The following is a 13,165-nucleotide window of genomic DNA, read 5'->3' on the forward strand; positions in this document are numbered from 1 at the left end:
CTGTTATCTACTTTAAAGCAGCTTTATGGCAGCATAACTGCTACAGGTCCACACTAAATCAACTGTTCTTTCAATAAAGAAAAAACTGTTAGTGCCTCTAAGTTGTGTACAGAGGTGAGCCCTTGGAAACAGCCTGTGCTAGTGGAGATAATCACTGGATCTGAGTGCTGGGCTGAACCCACGCAGTTCATATTGATCATGGACAGGCGCAGACTCAGTCCACGAGATTACAGGGATGGAAACCAAAGTAAGCTGAATCCCTTTGCCCACCTTCCCTGGAAATTCAAGTCACAATGCCATGATTTAAAAGACACTGCAGGATGCATGCTTTATTCACAGCTGCTCTATTCTAGACTTTTAAAGAGCATGTACCCTAAGCACTGGGAAATTTACCAAAATACAAAAGGGAAACAGAAAACTGACATGGTGTACTGGGGGAGGTGGGTAAACAGACATTTACGACACACCAGCCCACAAATCCCCTAAATGAAATGCACTTAATCAATCCAGTTGCCCTCCTTTCCCTGCAGCACATCTCCTGATGTACCTGAGAGAAACAGCCTGTGTGAGTGCATGAAAGATTTATCAGTCTCGGTGAGGCGTGCGAGGCAGCTCCGAGCCCGGGGAGCCGCTGCTGGTGACCAACCCCATCACCGCGGCGCTGCTGCGGCGTTACCGGGGAACGGGCCGCGGGGAGCGGCATGCGGCCCCGGCCGGGCCGCCCCGATCTGGATCCCTTCGGGACGCCTCTCCCGAGCCGCGACGCCCTTCCCGCTGAGGGGAGGAACCATCCTGAGTCCCCTCCGGGCTGCCTCACCAAGCCCCGCGCAGCGCGGCGGCCTCGGGGGCGGGAGGGGCCCCTGAGGGCAGCAGGGGCAGAGCCGCCCGGCCGCCTCCCCTCAGGCCAGGGGCGGGCAGCGGCGGAGCTCCGCCCGCGCTGACGCTAAGGGCGGGCAGGGGCGGACCGGGGGAGGGAGGAAAGGAGGGAGGGAGGGATGGAGCCGCACTAAGGCGAAGCGGGGCCGGGGCGCAGCGCGGGCGGTGGCGGCGCCTGCTCGTCCCCACGGCAGCATGGAGGCGGCCGCGGGAGCGGCGGCGGAGCCGGCGGCATGGGCGGCAGAGCCCTTCGCGGAGCCGGAGCCGGGCTCGGAGGAGCTGGAGGCGGGCAGCGCGCTGGACCGCGTCCTGCGGGAGTCCGTGTGCCAGCAGCAGGGCTGGGTCCGCGTCTACGGTAAGGGGCGCCGGGGCGGGGAGCGGCGGAAAACTTCCCGGCCCCAACTTCTTTCTCCCTTGCTTCTTCTGCCCTCCCCGCCGGTCCCGGTTCTCCGCGGCTCCTTGCCTGCCCCCTCCCCGCCGGGCTCCCGTTCGCCCCGCCACGCCTTCCCCTGTGCCGAGGTGCGGGATGCTCGGGGCTGGATCCGCAGCTTTTGTGTGCCCCCAGTCCCAGGATGCGTGCCCGGGATGCGGGTGCCGGCAGGGCTGAGCGCTGCCGCGTCTAATTAGTATTAATGAGCTGCTAAAGGCCTGGGAGGTGCTGATACCGCGGGTCCCGTCGCCCCAGACTGACTGGTCTGTGTTGCATCGGCACCTTTATGATTTTTTAAAAGGGTGTTAGGCTCTTCAGCAGTGCAGGACGCGGGGTTGTTTCCCCTTCTTTGTCAAACTCTCCCTGGTATGTAACCTTTGTAAATTAGCTTGATTTATGTGGCCGGGCCTCGGGTTTGTTTAGGCTCCCAGCTGAAGTGCAGTCGGATTTTATCTCTCGATCAGCACCTAAATAGTGGAAATTCTGTTTTATCTTTTCCTTGTCTCTCCCTCTTGTTTGTCTTGGTAATCTGAGGATAATTACTCCCACGTTTCAGACTGAAGAGTACTGCAGGCATTATTTGGTTTTCCCTCCTGTAACAAATTTGATGGTCCGGCCTCTGAAAGGTTCTGGTGTGTGCATATGTTACCTTTGTCTGATATTATTATTGTTGCCCCTTCCCTGGAAGTGTTCAAGGCCAGGTTGGATGGGACTTGGAGCAACCTGGTCTAGTGGCAAGTGTCCCTGTCTAGTGGAAAGGGAGGTTGGAACAAAACCATCTTTAAGGTCCCTTCCAACCCAAACCATTCCATGTTTCTATGATGATGGAGAACCTGTAAAAACAGGTTTTTTTATTGGGACTTTTTAACATGTCTTATGCTGGTGATTGTCCCTTTCATCTTCCTCCCCTGTCCTGAATCCCAACGAGATTGTCCAGGTTTTCCCTGGCCTGTAAAACTAGAAGCAAATGCTCTCTGTTACCCGTGTCATTGATCTGTTACTGGTTGCATTATTCCTGAAACACAACGGTGACATGAATAAGTTATCTGCAACAACTCTGCTGCATTTCTTGGCTGATGGCAGGTAATTATTGTGAGTACCACCAGCCTGAGCCTTCACACATATCAAATGTGGAAGATCAGGCTGCAGGTTTTCTGGAGAGCATGGTCTGTTCAAAGACCTTTGTGTTTATTTTGGAAGCTTGAAAAGCTGGTGCAGTGGGATGGGGTTGTCTGTCTGCTTTCTGTCTGGTGCATCAATGAGCAAAGTTATAGTTAGCAGAATTACATGTAATAGAAGTTTGGGATTTTTAGTAGTTTGCACTGTGTTTAGCTTGCTGCTTCTTGCCTACCTTGCTTTTGTTAATCCCAGCCTAGAGCTGGGACTATAAAGTACAGCCTTATGCAAAAATATCTCTGTGCTGTTGTCGAGAGGAGTTCTAAAGAAAGCCATTTGTCTTTAGATTGTTTGTTTGCTGAGATACTTTCTGAAGGTAAAATGAGAATGTACTTAAGAAGAGGATGTCTGGCACCAGCCTATCTGATTGTTACCCAAGGTTGTATCTTCCATGAGTGGAAGCAGGAATGTGGTTTCAAAATTAGCCACAGTGAGGAACATTGCTTGTTGATAAAGTCATATGTTGTGATGTGCTTGTAGTTTGACGTTAACGTGTAGATAAATGGGGAAAAATTCACTGTGACAGGGCCCAGCTAGCTCACAGGCTATAAAAATCACCATACACTTCAAGCACATGAAAACACATCTCGTAGCCCAAGGACAATAACTAATTATTCCTAGTCTGTGTTTAAAAACAACTCATTATCCCTCTCCCTCATAAAGAATCTGATGTGCTAGTGTCTTCTCTCCTTCCCTGAGAAACTGCAATCGGATTAGCTGGTATTTGTTTGTTTCCTCCTGTTTATTAGCCTTTTTTTTTCTTGCATGAGCACATCTGGAGAAGTTTGCGGACAATGAATCAAGCTGAAACTGTGCCATGTGCACTGTGTTTGTGCACAGCTAAATGTGGGTTACAAACCTATGAGTGACAAGTGTTATTCATAGGATTAAAAGTAAAGCCTTGCACAGTTGTTTGAGGAACCACAGCAGCATAGCGAAAGAAAACAGGAGCAGAAAGCTTAGCCTTATTGTCTGTATTGTCTGATAAACAATGAGAACACTAACACTAATTATTTCACCATGAATGGCTGGGGGAGGGAAGGAATATCGAGCACATGAAAAGTGGAGAAGCGTTTTCTGTCATGGTGAGAAATACAACTTTGGATGTCACTGCATTTCTTTTCCACGTGTCTCAGTGAATGTGAACTGCTGTGTAGGGGTGTTGTTCCAAATGAAAGGTGACTGTCTGAAAAGTGTGGAAGCATGTATTTTAAAGAAAAAGAGCTCAGCAGCCACTTAAGAGACAGACAGCTGTTTATTTCTGTGCATCTCTACTTGGCAGTGGTGTGCCATCCACTTTGTCTCTGTCCAAAGGAGTAATTACTGCCGTGAGGGGAGCTGGTCTGGTTGCAGAGCCTGTAAAACTTCATCTGTTAGCAGAGAGAAAAGAATTTAGCAGTGAAGTCGCATCATTGCTGGTCTCTGCGGCTTGCCAGCAGTATGACAGTGATGTGAATACAGTAGGACTTTACAATGTCTGGGATGTGATTTCAGTGTGACACTGAGGTCTTGTCTGACTTCACTACGAGATCTAAATCACAGTCTGGCTATTTTTGCATTTCCTGCCTTAGCTGCACTAGTTCCAAGGGTGGCTGTTTCATTCTGTGTTCTGGAGGTTCAGCAGCTTCTGCTTAAGTGAATTAGCCAGGACATTATCATGGAAATACAGTTTCCTTACCCACGGACGGAGTTTGAAATATAATTAGTTTCCTCTAACCTGATGTTTGAATAGTGGACAGGAGCAGCAGATTTGCTTGTCAGAGTGATAGGTTTAATTGCTCATGAAACACAAATCACGTGAGTGCTGTTAGATGATGTTTCCGAGAACTGGTTTTGACACACAAGTAATGTTTCTGTAAAATATGTATCGACATGTGTTCTGGGTGACGGCTCCCATTCAGACTCGTGGCATGTGTGCAAGGGGTAGGAGGGGGGAGGTGTCTTGCCTGGATTAATGTTAGGATTTTTTTTACTTTTTTTCCTCTCTCTAAAAGTGCTAACTGACTTTTCAAAGCATCCGCCCGTGTTTCAAGGTCTTTTTCTCTGCTCTTTGAAACAGGTTTTGTGAGGAGGAGGCAGGGCAATAACTGAATAGACAGCATTTTCAGTGCTAACTGTGGAAACAGAGCAATTACATTGCCTGGTGTGGCTGACTGAACATCCATGGATTTTTGCAGGAATGAATTCTAAAGCCAGCATCACAGCATTGGTGTTAAATGTTGCATGTGATGGGGGTAGAATCGTTTTTTGCCTGGTGTACAGTCTCTGTCTAAACGGGTTGCAAACTTCTGTGATGGGGTTGTCAGATTCATTGATGATGTGCCTGCTCTAAGCTCACTGCAAAAGCTCCTGTGCTAAAATTGCAAAAGTAGAGTTGCTGAAATATGTAAAAAATAGCACGGAGAAGAGTCTGTTCTTGAGTGCTCGTCCTGCAGACAGACATTGTTGCTCTGGGGCCTTATCTGGACTAGGAAATGTCTTTCTCTTTCAGCAGCAGTGCTAAAAGCTGGTGGTGGTTGTACAAACTCGAGTGCAGATAGGATGTGGACTCTTTCATCACCTTGTCCTCTAATCCTGCGGGCAGCCTGGAGACATTCCTCACTGCTGGAATGACCCTCCTCGCCCCCCTTTCTCCTGGCAGAAGGAGAAGGCTCTTTAAGCAGAGGCTAGAAGGGCTCCATGCCTTTTCATGGATATTAATCTGCAGACAGGGCTTCTAACTCCAGAAAAAGCCCCAGACCCTGTGCAACCAGACAGAAACATCTCTTGGCTGCCTCAAACCTGAGTTCCAGGCTTTTAAATATTGGCTCTCAGAAAATACCAGACTCATGCTCAGGACTGAAGCCATGGTAATGTACGTGGTGTCATGCAGAGATTAAAAAATAGCTGTGGCTTGGGCACTGAGCAGAAGCATCTCCGAATCATGTGAAATTCAGTTCAAAAGCCCAATTTCTGTGAGCTGTCTATTCCAGCAGTTTGTTTGTCTTGCTCAGCTCTTTTGTATCAATGATTTCAACTCTGTTCTGGGGCGTTTCTGGTTCTTTACAGCCTGCCTCACTATGACTTTGAAAGTAGTTTTTCTACCTACCTTTTCTTTTTATATTCTTGTTTTATTCCACTGTTAGCAGTCTGAAAACACAAAGATAATCCATTTCCACGCCGTCTTGCTTTGGATGAGTACCAGCAGGCTTTGGTAACGAGTAGCATCTTGTTGTCAGCAGATCCTTTCCTTCCAGCCCCGCTCATGCTGCTGGCCGGCTTTTTCCCGGGATGTGCGTGCGGGGATGGGGAGTGGGAGCTGCCACCCTCCCTGCCCGGGGTCCCGCCTGTCCCCCGGCCTCCGGCCGAGCCCGAGGAGGTCCCAGCAGGTGGCGGCATCTTCATTGCGGTGGTGCCGGACCTGCCCAGGATGCCCGGAGCCCGCGGGGGGATCCCTCCTCTCCGCTCCCAAACCTCATCGCTCATCCCCACAAGCTCAGTTACAAACTACTACAGAAGCCGTCTAACAAGGGGGAGGTGGGAACGGTGTAGGTAATGTGAAAGCCAAATAAAAACCCCTCGTAGCCAGGCAGTCTGCTAGGTGAGATGGCTAAGGTGTTCCCCTCCTTGAGATGTGTGCAGATAGCCAGCTGGGCTCGGCTTTGTGTTTTTTTGCCTTTCTGCGTGGGTATGGAGCTGCAATTCCTTGCAGGAGGACATTTGCTTTTAGGAAGGGCTTAACAGGAGATGAGGTGAAGGTGCAGGGACCCCTGGAAAGCTGGACCCCAGTCTTGTGTTGGAAAGAAGGTCAGTGTGAGCTGCACGGCATCTGTGCAGCCAGTCTTGTGTTGGAAAGAAGGTCAGTGTTCACCAGCGTTTCTTCCCCCTCTGATCAATAGGCTTATTTTTAACTCGCCCAGAAAGTTGGTGCAAAAGCAGGCTTGGAAGATAAACCTTGTTGGGCCGGGAAATGTCATTTCCTGAGTGTTTGGACAATGCCTGCTGTGGTGATATTTGACCTTATCGTAGCCTTCAGGTACGGAATGAGGGACAGACGTTGAATGCCGACAGCACAAAGCTTTTGTTGGTTTTGTCGAGATGATAAGGAACGATGAATTTTAGTTGGAGCCCCATTGTAAAAGGCAGAGTTTAATCAAAACCAAGCTTTTAAGTGACTGCATTTGCTACAGATGAAAAACAGTCTGGTGTGCTGTGGGCAGAGATGCTGCTTTCCCTTGCCAGCCAGCAGCAGGGAGTATCAAAAGAGGAGTGAAGTGCTCTTACAGGTGATGTGCTCATGCCTGCTCTGTGACAGCTCCTCTAATAGCCCTTCTGGACTCCAGGGAATTCTTACAAGCATGCAGGGGGTGAATTATGGATCCTCTCTGCTCATTCCCCTGTGCAGTGACAGAGATGACTTGGAGGGAGCTGAGGGCTGGACACAGCCTGTTTTCTCCTTGGTTGCTTTACTCCAGCCCTTTGACATAAAACTGCTTGCCTTTCCTCTTTTTAAGGAACACTGACAGGAATTTATACATAAATGAAGTTTTAAATTTATTTTTTGGGGGGAGTTTTTAGCTGGACTCCCTTCAGCTGGCTGTGTTGTTGCAAGTGTTGCCTAGGTTACTAATTTATTAAGTCACTTAAATATTTGGAGGCATCAACAGTAGTAGAGTATGCTGGGGAAAATGAGGATGACATTATTTTAAAACACTGGTTTCCTGACTCCTGTATTTCAGTCACACAATTTATCTCTGGCTGAACATTTTCATGTGGTGCTGTTTCCTATTTTTAAACAATAGGGGAAAAAAAAGGGAAGATAAGAAGAGCATAACTGTGACCTGTTGACTTATTATGAGATCATGGATTCCTTTTAACTGATATTTATAGATTTTTATAAAAAATAGCTGAGACTTTGGTATTTTCTGACATATATGCCTTTTTAGCCTCAGGGTCAGAAGTTAAGATCTCATCTGAATGCTTTCAAAATCCTCTGTGAAGACATGTAGTAATCATGGAAATACAAATTGTATCTGCAAGGAAAGTAACCAAGTGAAAAGAAGTATTGCTACATTTTGGTTCGTAAAATACTCTCAAAGCCTTTTGTATGTTTTGACACTCGTCTGTCTCAGAAAACCTTTGTGAAATTGATCAGGAGGGAGTAGCATTTGTTAATTCTCTTTAATAGGGTTTCGAAAGGTCACAAAAACGTAGAAAGGCTCTTCTCCAAGAGCCGGGATTATTTTTAATTGTAAAGCAAGCTGGAGCAGTGCAAGCAAGGAGCTCTTGGAGGTGAAGGGGTCTTTGCACTTAAGTAAATGTAAAACCAAGTCCTGGATTTAGATCCTTTATTATCTAAAGGGATTTTTTTTTCCAACTGGGAATACCCCATTAGAAATTAGCTCTTACACTGCAAGCACTGGCAGGCACTTAGTTAAACACATTAATTCTGCAAACTGTGGGAAAACGACACCCATTTCAGCAGATGTGCAGTGCGTCTGGTGTAGATTTGCATAAGAATGCATATGCTTCTCTGCGAGTTTCTGGCTTGATTAAAACTTGCAGGCACCTTTTCTCTTTCTCTGTTGCTGTGTCTGCATTCTTGGCTATTAATGGTTTAATTGAAAATACCCCGGTTTTTTCTGCCTTAAGATAATTCATTTTATTTACACAGTGCTGCACTGTAGATGCGCTTGGTGCCGTACAGACAGAGGCTGCTTTGCTTGTCTTTTGGAATTTGTAGCCAGGACCAGAGAATAAAGGACACAGCAAACATGAAAAATGGCAAATGTGTTTGAAAGTGGATGGAGGATTACACGGTGGAATATCAGGAGCTGGGAGGGGATTGTGTGTATTCAGTCCCAGCTTCCAAGGCGGTGTGGGAATGGAAATCGGTACTGTGATGAGAGGAAAAGAAGTGTGGAGGAATCTCTGACTAAAAATGATCTCAGACTTAATCCCTCCCAGCCTTAGGCTTCCACAGTAACAGTCCAAGAGATTCAGCAGAACCTCTTCACCTTGGTCCTGTTCTCAGTCTGGATGGCATGAAAAGAGTGTGGGAAATTCCTTCAGGTAGACTGTAGCATTCAGTCTGAGAAAAAGGTCTTGACTCTGGTAGCAGGGAACTGAAGCAAGGTACTGGGAGGCAGGATATTGAAAAAGAGGAACTTTATTTGGGTTTTGACTTGAAATTTCCAACATGGGGACAAAACTTCCTAGGAATAAACATTTTGTGTCCATTGTATCCACGTAATATGATGTAAGAAATGCTGGCTGCCCACTACCACCTTCTAGGGCTTCAGGAGGAGAGGAGTTTTGTTTTTCTAGGTCTTCAGGAGGAGATGGGTTTTTTATCTAGGGCTTCAGGAGGAAATGTTTTTATTTTTTTCTTAAGGCTTCAGGAGGAGATGTTTTGTGTTGGGAAAAGGAGGAAACTTAAAGCAGCAGGGTCTGTGGGACAGGTGCTGGATGGCAGTGAGCCAAGCTGCACCAACCACAGCTTCATGCTCTCCTGAGAGAGCTCTGATGTTCCCCAGCTCTGGAATAGCAGCCTTCAGGGTTAGGCTGAGTAAGCTGGAAAGCCTGGAAATTTATGACACATCCTCTTTTTGGGAGATCCTCACAGAGGAACTCGAACTTACTATATAGGATACAGCAGTGTAACTACATTTCTCATCTTGGGATGATCTATATCCGAAGTATTGTAAGGGCTTGGAGGAAATATAGGTGGGTTTGGCACTTCTGGAGGGATTTCTGCTCCCGGTTTGATACTTGCATGACAGAGTTAAAAACCTACTTGCTTTTTTCAGGATCTCATTACTTGAGTCAGTGGATTGGCTTGAGATAATCGGAGGTAATTCACACCCTCATTTAGCTGACTTTAGTGCACTGATACTGGTCTCAACAAGATAGGGGACAGATGCTGCACTACTCAGCACAGTGTGTGCTATGAGGGTTCCAGGAAAATGTTTGCAAAGCAGCAGTGCCTGGGAGGGCTGAATGCAGTCCTTGAATCTCATTTGGAAATTGAACGAGCCTTTGCTTCAGTTTTCTGTTCCATTTTGTCTTGACAAATGGTGACTGCTTTATTAACAATTCCATCAGGGTTAAAGGAGGATCAGTTTCACTGACTTGCACCATTCATTGTCTTGCTGTACGAGTGCATCCAAAGCATTCATGGTTTTATTTGAGAGGGCTGCTCTGAGCTGAGAACGTGAGGAAATGAGGCACAAATCGGTCAGATAACTTGTCCAAGGACATACAAGAAACCTAATATCCTGAGACACTTAGAGTGCTTTGCTTGCATGCCTTGGGTTGCACTGGTTTGTGTTTGGGATGCCCCTAAGCTTTTACTTGGAACCTCTGTAACTATCAATAATCCTCTCAAATACCCTATTAGCTGTCAGACCTGTAGGTCAGCAGGGCGAGATGCCCTCAGAGGAGGGGACTTCCATTCAGGTGATTACATCTGCTTGCTCCTTTTATTATTTTTTTTTCTTACTCCCCAAAAAGCCAAAGGTGAAGCTTTGTTGACCTTCAAAATGGAATAAACTTGTCTCATTACACTGATAGCAGGCTGGACCACTGGTATGAAGGTGTTGGATAGCCAGCACTCATTAGCTTTTCCTAATTTGTAAGCAGGGCTGGGTGGTGCCTGATTCATTAATTTCAGATAGATAACTCTTCACTGCTGACTGGGGGAAGCAAATACATCACAGATGAAACCTGGAAAACCACAGAACAATGGTTGAACCACTGTGAGCTCCAACATCCTTCCTGTGGCATTTGGGACCCGGTGCCAGTGCATAACACAAGTTTGGTTGGCTTTGCCAACACCTGACTGATCCATAATGGTTTTCCACATTAGTCAGGTGTTTTATCTTAGCAGTCCAGTGCAGTGCAGGCTCTAGGAAAGAAGAGGAGAAAAAATGCTTCCTGAAAAGATGTTTATTTACATTATGAGGTTATACCTCAAGCTGTACAGACAAGCTGCTGCCTTCACTGCGTTTCCTACTTGCTTAAATATTCTGGAACACGTACATCACGCAGCAAAAACACAATGTGCTCACACTTGCTAGGAAATCATTAGACTTCCTCGTCAAATAATACTAAGTATTTCCTATTTTGAGGGATGTTTCTGTAATTATTTTCCATCTTTTTTTTGTTCAGCGTGGTGGGTAGTTGATAGGTATCCTGGAAAATAAGAAGTCAGGAAAGAAACCAACATCCTTTTAAACCAGGTTTGAGAAGATTTATCTTCTAAATGACATTGGTTTATGGGGTCCCTTTCTCTCCTGCTGTCTGGCAGCACTTGCTTAGGATGTCAGTGAGGTGTGGCGTGATTAATTGCCCTGTTGAATGGATTTCATGGGGTCCTTCCTTAACTCCTTCCATTAGCTCAGGTCTTGCTCACTGAAGTTTTCAAATAGCCTCAACTCCCTAGAGATAATGAGTTTTATATCCCATATAGTGAAGTAGCAAAAAAAGTTTTATGGTCTTGCCATAAATATTTATGTCAGTTTGCTTTCACATACCCTTGGCTGGCGACTCCTCTGCTTAAAGAAGCTCCTGTGCTTGTTCATGTCCACTTCTGTAAGAACTGTCAGAGCAGTGTGAACTGAGGCCATTTCTAATTCAACTCTCCTCATTTTGATTCCAGTGGTTGCTAATTTCTCAATTTATAGCCATTAAATCATTATAACCATTAAATCAAATTAGGAATAAAGCCTTTTTTTTTTTTTTGTCAGCCTAGACAAGCTTTACAGACGGAAGTTAAACATTTTCTGCTCTAATTTAATTTGTTTTCCTTTTTTTTTGACTTACTAATAGGGAAGTCAGGAATGTGAAGTAAATTGCCTCTGTTTGCAGAAATGATGAATGTACAGGGTAAAAGGAAGTATGATAAGAAGGAAGCAAATATTTTTTTTATATTCCAGACCAGTGCTGGAAATGGGGAATTTGTATGTTGTAAAAGTCAAAATATGTCTGAAACTTTGCTGGAAAAAAATGGAGAGGAATGCAGTAATAATAGTTGAAAACCTAAGTGGTATGAAAGGGCATTAGTCTTTGCAATTCTGGCACAACTTGCTTTCTGCTATTTTATTTGTCAAAATACACTGCTTTTTCTGTGTTAAAAACCAGAAAAGGGTGAAAATACAAAAGTGTCTGAAAATGCAGCATGGCTGTCACTGATAAATCTATGTTTGCTGTGAGAGCAGCATTCACCTGAATCATCATGTCTCAAATTTATCTGGATCCTGACTTCAGCAGGGTGTTTGGCCAGTTAAACTGTACGTTTTTGGTAATTTGGATTTAATGGCTCTCTTGGCACGTTTAACCTGCTGCTTATATATAATGGTGACCTAATACTGGTCATCTCTAATTATTACATTTGTGAGCCAATAAACAACTGTGAATTGTACATAAGCAACTTAGAAGGAGGCTTTCTCCTTAGTCCTAGATTTTTCTTTACACATCTTTATAAAAATAGATTATATTACCTTTCTTTATGAATAATATGAAGAGCAATAGCTGTTAGTATCAAAAGACAGGAGCTGTTTTCTTTGCAGTGGTCCAAATCTTTTTTCAGAATGGGTTGGAAACCAGACAGCCTGGGACACAGCAAGTGCTCTGGTAGGAGTTAAGGTAGTTTCCCTTTTGAGCAGGTAGGTGTTCCTATAAAAAGGTGCCAAGAATTAAATCAACCTGCTGCTTCCATGCTGAGAAAATACTTGCTGTGATTACAGCTTTGATGTTTCACTTAATTCTGGGGGGAAAAATGGTGAGAGTGGACTGCTGGGCTCTAGTTTTCTGTGTGTTCAGGCTGATTTTACAGCCCTCTTTGCAGGATTACCACAGGTATCTGCTGGCCAGGCCATGAGATCTCTTGGCTGACATAAATAAAACACTGTAAAACTGTAAAACATAACCACCACATCTGTTTGCAGCTCAGTCTCTACCTGGATGGCTCTAAAAAAGCTTTGGGATGAGTCTCAAATGAAAGCTGTGGTGACAGAGGGGTGTTGGGAGGTTGATACCCAACAACATAAATCTTTGCTGTCAAGGCTGCTATTGTTGATGGAGTTCAGAAGGGTTATCATGAGTTCAGCCTAAAAAGCATGCAATTCAGTTTAAAACTTTAGTAGCTTTGCAGGAGACTTGAGGAAAAGCTGTAATGTATCACTTGGGAGGGTGGTTAATCTGTTTCATCAGGTTGCCAGTTGAGATGTTCTAGCTGTACTTTTGATTTCCATTTATAATAGACACCCAGTTCTATAGCTGACACAGTATCCCTCCCTGTTTTGTTTCCAGACTTTATTGATGTGGCTTCTTTGTGACCTACTTTCTCTGCTTTAAGGTTGCTTTTTTCATTCCCTTCCAAAAGGAAGTGCCTTCCATGAGAAATGCTGGAAGCTCACTAGCCAGTTTTTAATACTGGTAGATGAAAACTGGACCAGCCTGAGTACACCCAGGGTAGGTGATGTAATTGACTTTTAGGTGCTTTCCTTACTAAGTTCTGTTGCTGACCACTTTGAGACCCTGGAGCTGGGTGTTTGGAGAATTAGGGAAGGAAATGCCTGTGTTTCCTTGGAGCTCTCATTACTCATGATGGAACTGGCCAGCCCTGTGACTTTTAGGGGCATTGTGTTGGCCTCTCGTCCTTGCAGGGGCCTGCAGTGTGTCATGTGCTTATGACTTAAGCAT

General features: G+C 45.4%; 1 protein-coding gene across 3 annotated transcripts in view; it reads left to right on the forward strand.

The window, feature by feature from the left end:
* The first annotated feature begins 980 nt into the window (after positions 1-980).
* The window catches only part of RASAL2 (RAS protein activator like 2), a 163,893-nt gene continuing 151,708 nt past the window's right edge, over positions 981-13,165 (forward strand). For 2 of the 3 annotated variants that reach the window (XM_039730193.1, XM_039730194.1), the window contains exon 1: positions 982-1,231. In XM_039730193.1, the coding sequence (XP_039586127.1) occupies positions 1,072-1,231 (160 nt within the window). In that variant the 5' untranslated portion in view covers positions 982-1,071. Of the gene's footprint in view, positions 1,232-13,165 lie in introns of all 3 variants that reach the window. The other variant, XM_039730192.1, reaches the window with a different exon arrangement.

This window comes from Passer montanus, unplaced genomic scaffold (genome assembly GCF_014805655.1).
Source record: "Passer montanus isolate IOZ18808 unplaced genomic scaffold, ASM1480565v1 scaffold71, whole genome shotgun sequence".
In the NCBI taxonomy this organism is placed as follows: Eukaryota; Metazoa; Chordata; class Aves; order Passeriformes; family Passeridae; genus Passer; species Passer montanus.